A 19,293-nucleotide genomic window follows, 5' to 3' on the forward strand; every position below is an offset into this window, starting at 1 on the left:
CATGTGTCATCTATTAATAATTATAAACTTTGTGGTTCGAGCACTGAATGCTGATTGGCTGACAGCCGTGGTATATCCGACCGTATACCACAGGAGTGATTTATTTATTTGATTTTTTTACTGCTCTCGTGCCTAAGATCAGCCCTTAGCCGTGGTATATTGGCCATATACTACACCTCCTCGTGCCTTATTGTTGAAGTGTATGTGCTGTGAGATGAGGCATGGTCTATTACATTTCCTTTGCATTATGACCCCCAAACTAGAACTTATTGTGAAATTCTGGTGTAGGACGTCCAATGTTTTTATTAGAAATAAAGTTGCATTTGAACCTTGTGACGAACCAGATAGACCAAACCATGTGTTGTAACTACAACCCAATCTCTAGGTGTGGTCTGTCAATGAGTCCCAACCCACAATTTGGAAAGCATTGTCCTTGGTTAGCAAAAACGTATTTGTTAAAAAGTCCTACATGAAATCCGATTGCTGTAACCTGAGCCAATATTACCCTCAATCTGATAAAATAAATATATATACATATCAGTCAAAAGTCTGGACACCTACTCATTCAAGGTTTTTATTTTTTTATTTTTTACACTTTTTAGTTACTACTTGATTCCATGTTTGTTATTTCATAGTTTTGATGTCTTCACTGTTATTCTACAATGTAGAAAATAGTACAAATAAAGAAAAACCCTTGAACGAGTAGGTGTGTCCAAATTTTTGACTGGTACTGTATATATTTTACTATGTATAACTCCCATTTGACCTCTGGACATTATTATTTCTAGAGAAATTGTCAGTTTGCTTAACTTAATTTGACACACAGCTTAAGTTCAAGTTTTTATTACACTCACATATCTGTTGATATAAACTGAAATTAATGAGCTTCTAATCAACAAAATAAATTGTAAAAATGTATTATACATTTTAACTTTGTCACAACTGTTTTCGCCTTTTAATTCTCAGGTTCAGAAGGTGACGACATGAAAGCCTTTATTGGATTGGTTGTGTGTGTGGTGGCACTGCTAGCTGTTGTCTGCACTGCAGGTAAATATAAATATATCACATGGTATACACTGAGTGTACAAAAAATTAGGAGCACCTTCCTAATATTGAGTTGCACCCCCATTTGCCCTCAGAACAGCCTCAATTTGTCAGGGCATGGACTACAAGGTGTCAAAAGCATTCCACAGGGCTGCTATGTTGACTCCATTGCTTCCCACATCTGTGTCAAGTTGGCTGGATGTCCTCTGGTGGACCATTACTGATACACACGGGAAACTGTTGAGCATGAGAAACCCAGCATCGTTGCAGTTCTTGACATACTCAAACCGGTGCGCCTGGCACCTACTACAATACCCCGTTCAAAGGCACTTAAATATTTTGTCTTGCCCATTCACCCTCTGAATGGCACACATACACATTCCATGTCTCAATGCTTAAAAATCCTTCCTCAACCTGTCTCCTCCCCTTCATCTACACTGATTTGAAGTGTTTTAGTAAGTGACATCAATAAGGGATCATAGCTTTCACCTGGTCAGTCTGTCATGGAAGGAGCAGGTATTCCTAGGAACAGGTATTCTCAGTAAAGCTGCTACTATAGCCATAAATCCAGGGTCAGATATTGGTAACAATCCTAACGTTAGATCCTATATCTGTGGTTGGGGGCAATTTGTTTTACGAATTTGTAATACAAATGATATGTCACAAATTCTAATTTGTGGCTAACGTTAGCTTGGTGGCTAGCTTGGTGGTTAATTTGCTAATGTTAATGTTAGCTAGGTTAGGGTTAAGTTTAGGAATTAACATGCTAAGTAGTTAAAGTTGCTAAATAGCCTTAACATATCATACTAATTTGAGTGTCCCAGATTTACATTTACTATGTTATTTCTAGTCAATGAGACCAGGCTGAGTCCCTTATTAAAAACAACAAAATCTCCCAGAATCACTTCCTCTGATTGAGGGGTTGGGTTAAATGTGGAAGACACATTTCAGTTGAATGCATTCAGTTGTACAACTGACTAGGTATCCCCCTTTCCCTGTTACTGTGCAGGGTCCTTGTTAACCATTTTACTATAGTGACCCCTAGTGGTCTTAGAAGTAGTCAAGACGCCTCTGAACTCTTTGAGGTTATTTATAGGAATTTGGGGGGAAAATGTTGAATGAAGTGAATACATTTAGAAAACATACTGCTGTGACAGTCAATAGTCTCTTCTAGAGCAGTGCAGCTTTAATAGAACCAGCCTTTGAAAGTCCTCCAGCATCCCAGCATGTTTTAGCCTGTGGGAAGGCACCCCAAAATGGTTAGTGTCTCGACATCTGACTCTTCCCATTGACCAAGGCTGGACGGCTGGAACCGCGTTCAAAGCGCCAGGGCCGCATCAGATCTGGCAGCCGACAATTTCTCACAAGTCATCTGAGAGGATGCCTGCCATGGCCAACAAAAGAGTATAATAAATCAATTGAGCTTGAAGTCAATGGCTCGGGGCAAGGCCGCGAAATGACCGGCTTCTCCGTGGGCTTGTAGGTCGACGCCAGTGGTCTTTTTACAAATGACTGTTGATGTGTGTCAGTATGTCACTGACACCATGTGACACCAAGGGAGTACCCCGACTGCGCCGGCATCTCCGCTTCCCCGCCTCCAACTTTGGCAGGGCTTGTTAGGTCCTGAAGCGGATACGCTGAAATGGCATTGGTCACAGTCAATCGACGGCAAGGAAAACAAGTTTGAGTGCCATGCATAATGTCTAAAAGAGGGAGGGGGATTGGAAAGGGTGACTTCCCCTTTTCTGGTGGAGGGGTTGGAAGGGGGGGGGGGGGGGGGGGGAGTTGGTGCCAGAACATGTATTTAGGGCAGAGCAGGATGGGTTGGACCCCACTTTAGTCTCACCACAGGGGGTTTGAAACACAGCCATGTGGTACCCCATTACTGTCCCCCTGCATTGCCCCCAAAATGGAAGAGAAAGATGTCTCTGTTGACAGTGGGAGGACGTTTCTTTTTGTGCTGAGTTTATATTAATATTAACGTTAAACGTTTGGGGTCACTTAGAAAAGTCCTTGTTTTTGAAAGAAAAGCAAAAAAAAATGTGTCCATTTGAAATAAAATACAATTGATCAGAAATATAGTGTAGACATTGTTAATGTTGTAAATGACTATTGTAGCTGGAAAAGGCTGATTTATTTTTTTATATTTTTATGGAATATCTCAATGGCGTACAGAGGCCCATTATCAGCATCCATCACTCCTGTGTTCCAATGGCACGTTGTGTTAGCTAATCCAAGTTTATCATTTTAAAAAGGCTAATTGATCATTAGAAAACACTTATGCAATTATGTTAGCACAGCTGAAAACTGTTGTGCTAATTAAAGAAACAATAAAACTGGCCTTTAGACTAGTTGAGTATCTGGCGCATCAGCATTTGTGGGTTCGATTACAGGCTCAAAATGGCCAGAAACAAAGAACTTTCTTCTGAAACTCATCAGTCTATTATTGTTCTGAGAAATTAAGGCTATTGTTATGGTCTAGGGGTGCGTTGGTGGTGGTAAAGTGGGAGATTTGTACAGGGTCAAAGGGATCTTGAAGAAGGAAAGCCATCGCTCCATTTTGCAACGCCCTGTAGACGGCGCTTAATTGGAGCCAATTTCCTCCTACAACAGGACAATGACCCAAAGCACAGCTCCAAACTATGCAAGAACTATTTAGGGAAGAAGCAGTCAGGTGGTATTCTGTCTATAACGGAGTGGCCAGCACAGTCACCAGATCTCAACCCTATTGAGCTGTTGTGGGAGCAGCTTGACCGTATGGTACGTAAGAAGTGCCCATCAAGCCAAACCAGCTTGTGGGAGGTGCTTCAGAAAGCATGGGTTGAAATCTCTTCAGATTACCTCAACACACTGACAGCTAGAATGCCAAAGGTCTGCAAGGCTGCAATTGCTGATTCTTTGACGAAAGCAAAGTTTGAAGGACACAATTATTATTTGAATTAAAGATCATTATTTATAACCTTGTCAACGTCTTGACTATATGTCATATTCATTTTGCAACTAATTTCATGCACATACATATACACTACCAGTCAAAAGTTTGGACACACCTACACATTCAAGGGTTTTTCATTATTTTTTACTATTTTCTACATTGTAGAATAATAGTGAAGACATCAAAACTATGAAATGACATATGGAATCATGTAGTAACCAAAAAACTGTTAAACAAATCAAAATCAATTTTATATTTGAGATTCTTCAAATAGCCACCTTTTACCTTGATGACAGCCTTGCACATTCTTGTCATTCTCTCATATATTTACCCAGACACACTGAAGAGCAGTTTGTGACGATTCTCATGTTTTGTTTTTATCGTTCCAGGGCCCCCGGTGTTATCCGTCACCACTATATTGGTAAGATATTATATATACATCATGCTAATACTACTTTTTTTTATTAGTTTGTTAAGCATATCATATCATCTGACAGCAAACATACTCATTTTCATATTTCATTATGACTCCTGATCCAATTACTTTAATTGGGTACACGTGTTCGAACAACACTGTGGCTGCGTTTACACAGGCTGCCCAATTCCGATGTATTGAAAGATCTGATACCTATTAGTCTTCTTCCCCAAAATGTTTAAATAGAAAAAAAAACACATAGAATCTGATCTTTTGAGTTCCGATTTTATTCCACATTCATATGTGGTTCTCAATCCTGATAAGATTATGATGTTTCTTATTTGACCTCAGTCTGGATGCTCAGTTTACCTGCCATTACCATGACAACCACCCCCAAAATTTTAAGGACCAATGGCAGGAAATTAGTATTGCAATCCGTGTGCTCTTTCAGAGGATACAGCGGTGTGAATGCGCAAATCTGACATGCGAGTGTGGACAGAATTGGGATCTCAGGATGGCTGTGTAAAAGCAGCTGATCATATACTGAACAAACATATAAATGCAACTTGTAATGTTTTGGGTTCATGAGTTGAAATAAAAGATCCCAGAAATGTTGATAAGGTGCATTCATGGGTCTGAGACCAGCCACCCGGACAGCTGATGAATCTGAGAAGTATTTCTGTCTGTAATAAAGCCTATTTGTGGGGAAAAACTAATTCTGATTGGCTGCACACTTGCCCCAGTCATGTGAAATCCATAGATTAGGGCCCAATGAATTTATTTAAATTGACTGATTTCCTTACATGAACTGTAACGCAGTAAAATCATTGAAATTGTTGCATGTTGCGTTTATATTTTTGTTCAGTATAGATCTCGCATGACGTCATCCACTAGATTCCACCATTTTAGGGAGCCATTCGTGGCCAGTCCCCATGTCGTTATGCGTTCAATATTGTAACATGACACAACAGTTGATATACTGGTATACATAGAATTAAATAGAACCATTAAATAGAAATTAGTATTGCATCTGTGTGCTATTTCAGAGGATACAGCGGTGTGAATGCAGCCATCTTGGTCAATTAGACTCATTTGAATGTATCCCTGACCAAGATAGCTACCATTATCAGCATATTCTTGTCTTATGAGGGTCTATGACATAGCCACTCTAGTAATTTTATGTAACTCTATGCTAGTGTGCCTCTTTTAAACTATGATCCACTTGTCGGATTCACTCCCACCAGCAAGAACCATACACTATGACCCAAGGGTCTGAGCTGGAGGGGTACTGCATTGACCTGCTGGCGGAGATCGCCAAAAAGTTGGACTTCAAGTACACCGTGCACCTGGTGAAGGATGGAAAATACGGGCAACAGGACGAGAGCGGAAACTGGTTGGGGATGATCGGGGAGGTGGTCCGAGGGGTGAGTGGCCTGGACAGAAGGGTATACGGTACGCTGGGGGATTGGACAGAAGGTATCAGGTGGTGGTATATGGTACGCTGGGGGATTGGACGGAAGGTATCAGGTGGTGGTATATGGTACGCTGGGGGATTGGACGGAAGGTATCAGGTGGTGGTATATGGTACGCTGGGGGATTGGACGGAAGGTATCAGGTGGTGGTATACGGTACGCTGGGGGATTGGACAGAAGGTATCAGGTGGTGGTATACGGTACGCTGGGTGATTGGACGGAAGGTATCAGGTGGTGGTGTACGGTACGCTGGGTGATTGGACGGAAGGTATCAGGTGGTGGTATACGGTACGCTGGGGGATTGGACAGAAGGTATCAGGTGGTGGTATACGGTACGCTGGGGGATTGGACGGAAGGTATCAGGTGGTGGTATACGGTACGCTGGGGGATTGGACAGAAGGTATCAGGTGGTGGTATACGGTACGCTGGGGGATTGGACGGAAGGTATCAGGTGGTGGTATACGGTACGCTGGGGGATTGGACGGAAGCTATCAGGTGGTGGTATACGGTACGCTGGGGGATTGGACGGAAGGTATCAGGTGGTGGTATACGGTACGCTGGGGGATTGGACAGAAGGTATCAGGTGGTGGTGTACGGTACGCTGGGGGATTGGACGGAAGGTATCAGGTGGTGGTGTACGGTACGCTGGGGGATTGGACGGAAGGTATCAGGTGGTGGTATACGGTACGCTGGGGGATTGGACAGAAGGTATCAGGTGGTGGTGTACGGTACGCTGGGGGATTGGACGGAAGGTATCAGGTGGTGGTATACGGTACGCTGGGGGATTGGACAGAAGGTATCAGGTGGTGGTATACGGTACGCTGGGTGATTGGACGGAAGGTATCAGGTGGTGGTGTACGGTACGCTGGGTGATTGGACGGAAGGTATCAGGTGGTGGTATACGGTACGCTGGGGGATTGGACAGAAGGTATCAGGTGGTGGTATACGGTACGCTGGGGGATTGGACGGAAGGTATCAGGTGGTGGTATACGGTACGCTGGGGGATTGGACAGAAGGTATCAGGTGGTGGTATACGGTACGCTGGGGGATTGGACGGAAGGTATCAGGTGGTGGTATACGGTACGCTGGGGGATTGGACGGAAGCTATCAGGTGGTGGTATACGGTACGCTGGGGGATTGGACGGAAGCTATCAGGTGGTGGTATACGGTACGCTGGGGGATTGGACAGAAGGTATCAGGTGGTGGTGTACGGTACGCTGGGGGATTGGACGGAAGGTATCAGGTGGTGGTGTACGGTACGCTGGGGGATTGGACGGAAGGTATCAGGTGGTGGTATACGGTACGCTGGGGGATTGGACAGAAGGTATCAGGTGGTGGTGTACGGTACGCTGGGGGATTGGACGGAAGGTATCAGGTGGTGGTATATGGTACGCTGGGGGATTGGACAGAAGGTATCAGGTGGTGGTGTACGGTACGCTGGGGGATTGGACAGAAGGTATCAGGTGGTGGTGTACGGTACGCTGGGGGATTGGTTGCATCATTCAGACTATGTATATGTTTTTTTATTTAACCTTTATTTAACTAGGCAAGTCAGTTAAGAATAAATTCTTATTTTCAATGACGGCCTAGGAACAGTGGGTTAAGTGCCTTGTTCAGGGGCAGAACGACATATTTTTACCTTGTCAGCTCAGGGATTTGATCTTGCAACCTTTTGGTTACTAGTCCAACGCTCTAACCACTAGGCACCTGCCGCCCCTGCTGACTTGTGTTAAGTAGACCATGCATGGCTATATACTCATTCACGCTGTGTCACTACTCCTGTTTGTTTTGACCCTACTTCTATGTGTGTATGTGTCCGTACTCCTGTGTGTGTCCGTACTCCTGTGTGTGTCCGTACTCCTGTGTGTGTGTCCGTACTCCTGTGTGTGTGTCCGTACTCCTGTGTGTGTGTGTGTCCGTACTCCTGTGTGTGTGTGTGTCCGTACTCCTGTGTGTGTGTGTGTCCGTACTCCTGTGTGTGTGTGTGTCCGTACTCCTGTGTGTGTGTGTGTCCGTACTCCTGTGTGTGTGTGTGTCCGTACTCATTTGTGTGTGTGTCCGTACTCATTTGTGTGTGTGTCCGTACTCCTGTGTGTGTGTGTCTGTCCGTACTCCTGTGTGTGTGTGTGTGTCCGTACTCCTGTGTGTGTGTGTGTGTCCGTACTCCTGTGTGTGTGTCCGTACTCCTGTGTGTGTGTCCATACTCCTGTGTGTGTGTGTCCGTACGCCTGTGTGTGTGTGTCCGTACGCCTGTGTGTGTGTGTCCGTACGCCTGTGTGTGTGTGTCCGTACGCCTGTGTGTGTGTGTCCGTACGCCTGTGTGTGTGTGTGTCCGTACACCTGTGTGTGTGTGTGTCCGTACTCCTGTGTGTGTGTGTGTCCGTACGCCCGTGTGTGTGTGTGTGTCCGTACGCCCGTGTGTGTGTGTGTGTCCGTACGCCCGTGTGTGTGTGTGTGTGTGTCCGTACGCCTGTGTGTGTGTGTGTGTGTCCGTACGCCTGTGTGTGTGGGTGTGTGTCCGTACGCCTGTGTGTGTTCGTACGCCTGTGTGTGTGTGTGTCCCCGTACGCCTGTGTGTGTGTGTCCCCGTACGCCTGTGTGTGTGTGTGTGTGTGTGTGTCCGTGTCCGTACGCCTCTGTGTGTGTGTGTGTGTCCGTACGCCTATGTGTGTGTGTGTGTGTCCGTACGCCTGTGTGTGTCCGTACACCTGTGTGTGTGTGTGTGTGCGTACGCCTGTGTGTGTGTGTGTGTCTCTGTATGCCTGTGTGTGTGTGTGTGTGCGTACGCCTGTGTGTGTGTGTGTGTGTGTCTCTGTATGCCTGTGTGTGTGTGCGTGCGTACGCCTGTGTGTGTGTGTGTCTCTGTATGCCTGTGTGTGTGTGTGTGTGCGTACGCCTGTGTGTGTGTGTGTGTGTGTCTCTGTATGCCTGTGTGTGTGTGCGTGCGTACGCCTGTGTGTGTGTGTCTCTGTATGCCTGTGTGCGTCTGTGTGTCCGTACGCCTGTGTGTGTGTGTGTGTGTGTGTGCGTGTGCGTGCGTACGCCTGTGTGTGTGTGTGTGCGCCCGTGTGCATCTGGGTGTCCGTACGCCTGTGTGTGTGTGTGTGTGTGTGTGTGCGTCTGTGTGTCCGTACGCCTGTGTGTATGCCTGTGTGTGTGTGCGTCTGTGTGTCCGTACGCCTCTGTGTGCATCTGGGTGTCCGTTCGCCCGTGTGTGTGCCTGCTCTTGTCTCCTCCTATCTATCAGGAGGCCGAACTGGCGGTTGCCTCTCTGACCCTCACAGCGACCAGGGAGCAGGGGGTGGAGATGAGCACTCCCTTCATGCAGACGGGCATTGGTTTCATCCTGAGCAGGGACCTGGGCTCCGAGGAGAGCCACTCCCTCAGTTTCAGTTTCCCCTTCTCCACGGAAATGTGGGTGGGCATCCTCCTGGCCTTCCTGGTGACCGGCCTCTGCATATATCTGGTGGCTAGGTGAGCTAAAATGATCATCTCCGGCCTTATTTTTAAAATGTTTTTATTTAACCTTTATTTATACAGGTTTTTCTCATTGAGATAACATCTCTTTTCCAAGAGAGACCCGGTCCAATAGCAGCAGGGGGAACGTTTCAGACAAAACAACTTACATACACCAACACAACATTAAATAAAACTATAAACACACATACAGTACAACAATTACATATTACGTTAAAAAACACGAAAGTCTTGACAAAAAAAGCTGTCCTAAAGACAACTACACTCTTCTGTGATATATACATCGATCAAGTGTTTAAACTCCACCAACGAAACTAGATCATCAAATCGGGCCTCTGCATTTATTTGGTGGTCAGGTGAAAAATCATTATCTCCTTGGCCTCATTCCAAATCAAACCCCTAGCTAGCTATCAACACTTCGGGGGGAATCCTAACTTCCACTTAAATCGAATTTCACTTAGTCATCCTTTTGAAGTCAATGAGATTAAATGAGAATTTGACTTGCATAAAAATAGAAGTTAGGATTCATCCTTTGCATAAAAAGATGCCAACATAGAAATGATGCGTAATGCTATGACACATATAGACTACGTACGTCGAGTATACAAACCATAGCGGGGGAGATTGTAGTTCAAATTATGTCAACGGAAGTAGAAACTGCACTGCTAATTCATTCTTTGTAAGAATGTGGTTTGGCCGCTGTCCAGACAATGAAGAAGATCGATCTCAATGCTCACATAGTTTTTCTGCTCACCCCAGGATAAGCCCCTGTGAGTGGGCAGACCCCGAGACAGACGAACTCAGCTTCACTCTCCTGCACAGCTTCTGGTACATCACTGGAGCCCTGACCCTGCAAGGTAACGCAGCTATGAGTCAAATCGCCCCCGAAGTCAAACCCGCTGCTTCCAAGTCACATGTAAAATGGAGCCATGCTATTTTGGCAAAGGAAGTCTAGACAGGGGTTCTGTTCCTACTATGGAGACTAGAAGATTCTAGAACATCATAGAATCTGCTTTACTGTGGGTCCACTAAATATGGCTGCCAGTCTAGACAGGGGTTTCTGTTCCTACTATGGAGACTAGAATATTCTAGAACATCATAGAATCTTCTTTACTGTGGGTCCACTAAATATGGCTGCCAGTCTAGACAGGGGTTTATGTTCCTACTATGGAGACTAGAAGATTCTAGAACATCATAGAATCTGCTTTACTGAGGGTCCACTAAATATGGCTGCCAGTCTGGACAGGAGTTTATGTTCCTGCTATTTAGACAAGGATTGTCTCGACCAGGATTTTGTTTCCTTTTCTTCTTTATTGTTCCTGAAAGTAACATAGAACCTAAAAGATACACAATAAGGAAAAAAGTGTCATAATTGAGCCTCTAACCAACGCAGCAGGTGTTATTACGCTTACATGCACGAGAAATCTATGTAATCTTTAAGTTATTTAAAAAACATGTTCTACATTGCTCAGTTTAAGAGAAAACTAAGACAGATAAGGAAGACATGAAAGTTTGCACACTTTCTAGTGTAGTCCAGATGAAAGCAATTGAGTGCGTATAGTTCTATATATGTTTTCCGTCCCATTTCTATGTTTCAGTCATATTAATTAAATGAAACATAATGTATGTTTGTGTTTTGCATTCTCAGGTGCTGGCCCACACCCTAAAGGCCTGTCTGGTCGCGTTATCAGCGCCGTCTGGTGGGTGTTCGCGGTGGTGCTCCTGGCCTGCTACTTCAGCAACTTTAACGCCATGCTACGCTCGGATTCCAAACACGTCTCGGTGAATAACTTCGAGGAGCTGGCCAAACAGGACGTCATCGACTACGGAACAGTCGAAGGGGGATCCACGTTCAACTTCTTCAAAGTATGTGCAGCTTTAAAAAGAAAAAGAAACCACACACATTTATTCATTCCTTAGTAAAAGTCAAGGTAGTATGGAGCCAGATACCTGCCAAAAGGTTGAACGTACGTATCGTTAGGATCGTAAGAAAAGCCATGCGTGAAACGTAAACATGAAATTTAATCTGTGAACATACAAACAACATGTCGTGATTATGGACCAACATTTTAGGCTTGAACAAATCTTGTGTAGCAATTCTGACGTACAATAATACCTTTCAGAGTTTTGGCAGTTTCATCTCACCAACACAAAAAAAGCAGACACCAAACGGCCTATGAGGAGTGCTACCCGGACAAGCATAACACAGTGTTAAAAAGCCAGGGAAACCGGAAAGAGGTCTCCTACACGTTTTCAAGTTAAAAGTCTCCATTCTTTAATAATCCTCAGTTTACTTCACATTTAGGTAGCTAATGTAATGGATTTATTTGCCAGAGCAGGTCTAGATAACACTAGCGGTATTATGCCTACAACAGTGAAGTTTCAGTACGCTAGGTGTCTCTTGACAGCATGGACAAATCTCTGGGTGACGTGGACATCCCCATGCATTATCAACATATGACTAATTTGCACCATATTCTCTGGGCTCTGTCTGAAATCATAACCAGTAGTATCTACCAGGAATAATGAATCATAACCAGTAGTATCTACCAGGAATAATGAATCATAACCAGTAGTATCTACCAGGAATAATGAATCATAACCAGTAGTATCTACCAGGAATAATGAATCATAACCAGTAGTATCTACCAGGAATAATGAATCATAACCAGTATTATCTACCAGGAATAATGAATCATAGCCAGTAGTATCTACCAGGAATAATGAATCATAACCAGTAGTATCTACCAGGAATAATGATTCATAACCTGTAGTATCTACCAGGAATAATGAATCATAACCAGTAGTATCTACCAGGAATAATGAATCATAACCAGTAGTATCTACCAGGAATAATGAATCATAACCAGTAGTATCTACCAGGAATAATGAATCATAGCCAGTAGTATCTACCAGGAATAATGACTCATAACCAGTAGTATCTACCAGGAATAATGAATCATAGCCAGTAGTATCTACCAGGAATAATGAATCATAACCAGTAGTATCTACCAGGAATAATGAATCATAACCAGTAGTATCTACCAGGAATAATGAATCATAGCCAGTATTATCTACCAGGAATAATGACTCATAACCAGTAGTATCTACCAGGAATAATGAATCATAGCCAGTAGTATCTACCAGGAATAATGAATCATAACCAGTAGTATCTACCAGGAATAATTAATCATAACCAGCAGTATCTACCAGGAATAATGAAGCATAACCAGTATTATCTACCAGGAATAATAGCGGTCTCGTGAATCTATGAATTATGTATGACCACGTGAGTTTTGACACTCAAAATATTTTCTTATAGAATATTTTGATATTTTTGTCATCACTCTAAATCTTGCCAAAGTATATTCTGTAGGAGGGGTTAATATGAATTTAAAATAATATGACATGATTTATATGAATCGGGTCATGAACATATGGACTTTGAAATGAACAAGGGAGAGGTTATTAAACATAGGCTGAGTCTGGCATAAGCTTATTCCCATACTTTACAAAAACTGTTGCAGTGGTCTCCGTATAGGCTATTCCCTCCATCGCGACACTGCTGCCCAGTTGAAGAGCTGGTGATCTCCATGCAGCACCATGCGTCTTCGTAAAAGCACCCCTCAGCCTCAGAAGATACCCTTCTGGAGGCATGCAGTCATAATCATTATACCCTAATGTAGGACTATTTGCCTTCTAGACAAATAAAGTGCAGAGCATGCATGATGCGTGCAACTCATCATTCCAACATATTTACATATTCCAACATACATGATCACCACAATAGCCCCACACTGCTATAAAAATAAATTATGCAATTATATGGCCATTAAATAACACAAGCAGCATGGCATATTTAGATTGCGGAATAGGCCTAGCCTAAATCATATTTACTTTCTATTTTGCAGCTCAGGCGGATATTCTAGACTCTTTTGTGTCTTTATCATTCTCACACAAGTAATTTGCTGAAGGCCCAAGCCTACATCATCTACTAGTATAACATCGTTATTGAATGCAGTTCTAAAATAAGCTCTAGGCTTTTATTTTGGAAATAAAACTGGAGGGTGCAAAGCAACTCTAACATCTGGGCTAGAGTTGATTGATTGACTAGCTAACTTCGTCTAGCTACGTTCAGTTCATGTCCTCTAGTTGGTTGATTGACTAGCTAACTTCGTCTAGCTACATTCAGTTCATGTCCTTTAGTTGGTTGATTGACTAGCTAACTTCGACTAGCTACGTTGGGTTCATGTCCTTTAGTTGGTTGATTGACTAGCTAACTTCGTCTAGCTACGTTCAGTTCATGTCCTTTAGTTGGTTGATTGACTAGCTAACTTCGTCTAGATACGTTGGGTTCATGTCCTTTAGTTGGTTGATTGACTAGCTAACTTCGACTAGCTACGTTCAGTTCATGTCCTCTAGTTGGTTGATTGACTAGCTAACTTCGACTAGCTACATTCAATTCATGTCCTCTAGTTGGTTGATTGACTAGCTAACTTCGACTAGCTACGTTGGGTTCATGTCCTTTAGTTGGTTGATTGACTAGCCAACTTCGTCTAGCTACGTTCAGTTCATGTCCTTTAGTTGGTTGATTGACTAGCTAACTTCGTCTAGCTACGTTCAGTTCATGTCCTTTAGTTGGTTGATTGACTAGCTAACTTCGTCTAGTTACATTCAGTTCATGTCCTCTAGTTGGTTGATTGACTAGCTAACTTCGTCTAGCTACGTTCAGTTCATGTCCTTTAGTTGGTTGATTGACTAGCTAACTTCGACTAGCTACGTTCAGTTCATGTCCTCTAGTTGGTTGATTGACTAGCTAACTTCGACTAGCTACATTCAATTCATGTCCTCTAGTTGGTTGATTGACTAGCTAACTTCGACTAGCTACGTTGGGTTCATGTCCTTTAGTTGGTTGATTGACTAGCCAACTTCGTCTAGCTACGTTCAGTTCATGTCCTTTAGTTGGTTGATTGACTAGCTAACTTCGTCTAGCTACGTTCAGTTCATGTCCTTTAGTTGGTTGATTGACTAGCTAACTTCGTCTAGTTACATTCAGTTCATGTCCTCTAGTTGGTTGATTGACTAGCTAACTTCGTCTAGCTACGTTCAGTTCATGTCCTCTAGTTGGTTGATTGACTAGCTAACTTCGTCTAGCTACATTCAGTTCATGTCCTCTAGTTGGTTGATTGACTAGCTAACTTCGTCTAGCTACGTTCAGTTCATGTCCTTTAGTTGGTTGATTGACTAGCTAACTTCGTCTAGTTACATTCAGTTCATGTCCTCTAGTTGGTTGATTGACTAGCTAACTTCGTCTAGCTACGTTCAGTTCATGTCCTCTAGTTGGTTGATTGACTAGCTAACTTCGTCTAGCTACATTCAGTTCATGTCCTCTAGTTGGTTGATTGACTAGCTAACTTCGTCTAGCTACGTTCAGTTCATGTCCTCTAGTTGGTTGATTGACTAGCTAACTTCGTCTAGCTACGTTCAGTTCATGTCCTCTAGTTGGTTGATTGACTAGCTAACTTCGTCTAGCTACATTCAGTTCATGTCCTCTAGTTGGTTGATTGACTAGCTAACTTCGTCTAGCTACGTTCAGTTCATGTCCTCTAGTTGGTTGATTGACTAGCTAACTTAGACTAGCTACGTTGGGTTCATGTCCTTTGCAGATGCCACATTACTGACAAATGTTTGTACTCGTAAAAAAGATTTGTAACCAAGTAAAGGGAGACGTAAAGAATGAATTGAACGTGTAAATGTTAATTCATAGTCGTAACGTAGGGTATGTACGTTTCCAGATCTATTTGAACGTTTACGTTTCATGTTTAACGCATGGCTTTTCTTACGATCCTAACAATTTACGTATGGATTTTCTTACGATCCTAATGATACATACGTTCAACCTTTTGGCAGGTATCTGGCTCCATAATGGAAGTCAATATATGTATTTTCTTATCTGTACCTGTTCATAGTTCTGTACGTTCCCTTCCAAGGTGGGTTTCCGGATGAAAGAGTAGAACTAGAACCGCTTATGTCTCAACACCAGCAAAATCAATCTTATCAATTTTGCATTTCTACGGTTCCCATTTCGCTCACATTTCCAGAACTCCAACAACCCCACCTACCGACGCATCTACCAGCATATGGAGAGGAAGAAGAGCTGCGTGGCTTCAGTGGAAGAGGGCAATCGACGCACCCAGGAAGGCAACTACGCCTTTATTGGAGAGGCAGCGTCTCTGGACCTGGCTGTGGCTCGCTACTGCAACCTGATCCGCAGCAGCGAACTCATCGCCATGAGAGGGTACAGCATTGCAGCACCCCTAGGTGAGCCCCTAGCAGCTGAGTCCACGGTACCCCTAGGTGAGCCCCTAGCAGCTGGGTCCACGGTACCCCTAGGTGGGTCCCTAGCAGCTGGGTCCACGGTACCACTAGGTGAGCCCCTAGCAGCTGGGTCCACGGTACCCCTAGGTGAGCCCCTAGCAGCTGGGTCCACGGTACCCCTAGGTGAGCCCCTAGCAGCTGGGTCCACGGTACCCCTAGGTGAGCCCCTAGCAGCTGGGTCCACGGTACCCCTAGGTGAGCCCCTAGCAGCTGGGTCCACGGTACCCCTAGGTGAGCCCCTAGCAGCTGGGTCCACGGTACCCCTAGGTGAGCCCCTAGCAGCTGGGTCCACGGTACCCCTAGGTGAGCCCCTAGAGGCTGGGTCCACGGTACCCCTAGGTGAGCCCCTAGCGGCTGGGTCCACGGTACCCCTAGGTGAGCCCCTAGAGGCTGGGTGCACGGTACCCCTAGGTGAGCCCCTAGAGGCTGGGTGCACGGTACCCCTAGGTGAGCCCCTAGCAGCTGGGTCCACGGTACCCCTAGGTGAGCCCCTAGCAGCTGGGTCCACGGTACCCCTAGGTGAGCCCCTAGCAGCTGGGTCCACGGTACCCCTAGGTGAGCCCCTAGCAGCTGGGTCCACGGTACCCCTAGGTGAGCCCCTAGCAGCTGGGTCCACGGTACCCCTAGGTGAGCCCCTAGCAGCTGGGTCCACGGTACCCCTAGGTGAGCCCCTAGCAGCTGGGTCCACGGTACCCCTAGGTGAGCCCCTAGCAGCTGGGTCCACGGTACCCCTAGGTGAGCCCCTAGAGGCTGGGTCCACGGTACCCCTAGGTGAGCCCCTAGCGGCTGGGTCCACGGTACCCCTAGGTGAGCCCCTAGCAGCTGGGTCCACGGTACCCCTAGGTGAGCCCCTAGCGGCTGGGTCCACGGTACCCCTAGGTGAGCCCCTAGCAGCTGGGTCCACGGTACCCCTAGGTGAGCCCCTAGAGGCTGGGTCCACGGTACCCCTAGGTGAGCCCCTAGCAGCTGGGTCCACGGTACCCCTAGGTGAGCCCCTAGCAGCTGGGTCCACGGTACCCCTAGGTGAGCCCCTAGAGGCTGGGTCCACGGTACCCCTAGGTGAGCCCCTAGCAGCTGGGTCCACAGTACCCCCTCCATAGATGGGCATGATAAATGCAACGCTGTGATGTCAATAAAGGAACATTGGGAATGTTATCTGTGTTTTTATGGGTGGTCTGCTGTGGTGGTGAGTATCTGAAGTATTTGAAGTGTGGTTCATTACTTGATACACACACACACACACGGACCCCTTCTCTCTCACATAAAATACTCACATGCTAACTCCTTGCTGTCCCACCCTCCTCCCTGTCCCTCTCTCCCACCCTCCTCCCTGTATCTCTCTCCCACTCTCCTCCCTGTATCTCTCTCCCACCCTCCTCCCTGTATCTCTCTCCCACCCTCCTCCCTGTATATCTCTCCCACCCTCCTCCCTGTATCTCTCTCCCACCCTCCTCCCTGTATCTCTCTCCCACCCTCCTCCCTGTATCTCTCTCCCACCCTCCTCCCTGTATCTCTCTCCCACCCTCCTCCCTGTATCTCTCTCCCACCCTCCTCCCTGTATCTCTCTCCCACCCTCCTCCCTGTATCTCTCTCCCACCCTCCTCCCCGTCTCTCTCTCCCACCCTCCTCCCCGTCTCTCTCCCTCCCTCACACCCTCCTCCCGTCTCTCTCCCTCCCTCACACCCTCCTCCCGTCTCTCTCCCTCCCTCACACCCTCCTCCCCTTCCGCCTCTCTCCCTCCCTCCTCCATCCGTCTCTCTCCCTCCTCCTTCCGTCTCTCTCCTCCTCCTTCCGTCTCTCTCTCTCCCTCCTCCATCCCTCTCTCTTCCTCCTCCATCCCTCTCTCTTCCTCCTCCATCCCTCTCTCTTCCTCCTCCATCCCTCTCTCTTCCTCCTCCATCCCTCTCTCTCCCTCACACCCTCCTCCCCGTCTCTCTCCCTCACACCCTCCTTCCCGTCTCTCTCCCTCACACCCTCCTCCCCGTCTCTCTCCCTCACACCCTCCTCCATCCGTCTCTCTCTCCCTCCTCCAACCCTCTCTCTCCCTCCTCCATCCCTTTCTCTCCTGTCAGGCTTTCCAATGATGAAGAACATAACAGTGGCCATACTGCAACTGAGTGAATCTGGGGAGTTGGCCTTCCTGCAGAGTAAGTGGTGGGCCAGCAGCTGCTTGCCAGAGGGGGGCCAAGCCCCACATGCCCTCCAGCCCCACCTCCTGAGAGGCCTCTTCCTGCTCCTGGCCCTGGGGTTGGGCCTGGGACTCCTCATGGCCCTCCTGGAGCTTGCCTCCAAGGCCCGCAGTCAAGCCAAGGAGCAGAAGGTAAGGGGACATGAGGAGCGGATAAAGAATGGACCTTGTTCTGTTAAAAAGATGTTCTGTTTATTGCGATTTTCAAATCTACGCATGAATATTGAAAGCCAATACAATAATTTTCCTCCAACAAATCCTCTTACTCCTTACACCTTTTACCTCTCCTATCCTCCCCTCTCTCCCTTCTCTCCTTCTATCCTCCTCCCCTCTCTTCTTTCCTCTCCCCTCTCTTTACTCTCCCCTCCCATCTCTCTCCTCTCCCCTCTTCTCCCCACAGAAATCCTGCTGCTCAGTGTTGTTGGCAGAACTGAGTCAGCGCTTTGGATCGCGTGGGGCAAAAGCAGGCACAGAGACGTCAGAGAAGAGCAAAGCGTAAAGGACGCGTTTCACTGGCTGCTTCCTAACAACACCAGATGCAAATAAGATCGTGTAAATCCGTTCCTGTCCTTGAGAGCAGCAGTATCTTCCCTATCATAGTGTATCTACAGCAACATGTTCTGTTTCATAGCGTACCACACAGCTACCAACTTCCCCACCTGTAAGTACAATGTTAGAATATATATATATATTCTTATTAGAGTAGATTGCACTATAGTTTCCACTCTGAAAAGGTATTATTAAGCCACTAAAGACAACAGACACAACAGCATTTCCTGTCCTCAGACGACACGGTCCACTGCAGATATTAACAGACAGTGATTCAATATGAAGTTGATACAGGCTTTTCAATTAACCTCCAGATGAATGTGTAAAGCGTATGTTATTGTAGGCCTATTTGTTGTTGTTGATATGAACAGGTGTTTTTTTGTGTGTACTGCCAAAATATGTTGTACTAAATCACATCCGATTGGCTTTTAAGTTGTTTCATTAATAACTGTTCTGTGTAATGTTTAACTGTCTACCAAATAAATCCCTAGACATGATTTCAAGATGTTGGTTGTCACATGATTTCACACCTAACCTCTCTCAAAACTATTTGGATGGATAGAAAGCAAAGACAAAATGGTATGGATTGATAGGCCTACATTTCTTCTATGTTGCTTCCAGGAAGGTGTCACACCCTGACCTTAGTTATCTTTGTTTTCTTTATTATTTTGGTTAGGTCAGGGTGTGACGAGGGTGGTATGGGTGTTTTGTCTTGTCTAGGGTTTTTTGTATATCTATGGGGTTTTGGTATTGTCTAGGTAATGTAGGTCTATTTTGGCATAGATTGGTTCCCAATCAGAGACAGCTGTTTATCGTTGTCTCTGATTGGGGATCC

The 19,293-nt window shown here is 45.7% G+C and overlaps 1 protein-coding gene across 1 annotated transcript; it reads left to right on the plus strand.

Moving 5' to 3' along the window:
- Positions 1–983: 983 nt before the first annotated feature.
- Positions 984–18,868, plus strand: LOC120058786 (probable glutamate receptor). The gene is made up of 9 exons (XM_039007526.1): positions 984–1,047; positions 4,369–4,400; positions 5,639–5,818; positions 9,114–9,340; positions 10,103–10,200; positions 10,992–11,209; positions 15,445–15,664; positions 17,794–18,041; positions 18,310–18,868. The coding sequence occupies exons 1-9, from the start codon at positions 984–986 to the stop codon at positions 18,406–18,408; spliced, it is 1,386 nt and encodes a 461-aa protein (XP_038863454.1). The 3' UTR covers positions 18,409–18,868.
- The last annotated feature ends 425 nt before the right edge of the window (positions 18,869–19,293 follow it).

This window comes from Salvelinus namaycush, chromosome 14, assembly GCF_016432855.1.
Source record: "Salvelinus namaycush isolate Seneca chromosome 14, SaNama_1.0, whole genome shotgun sequence".
Classification (NCBI taxonomy): Eukaryota; Metazoa; Chordata; class Actinopteri; order Salmoniformes; family Salmonidae; genus Salvelinus; species Salvelinus namaycush.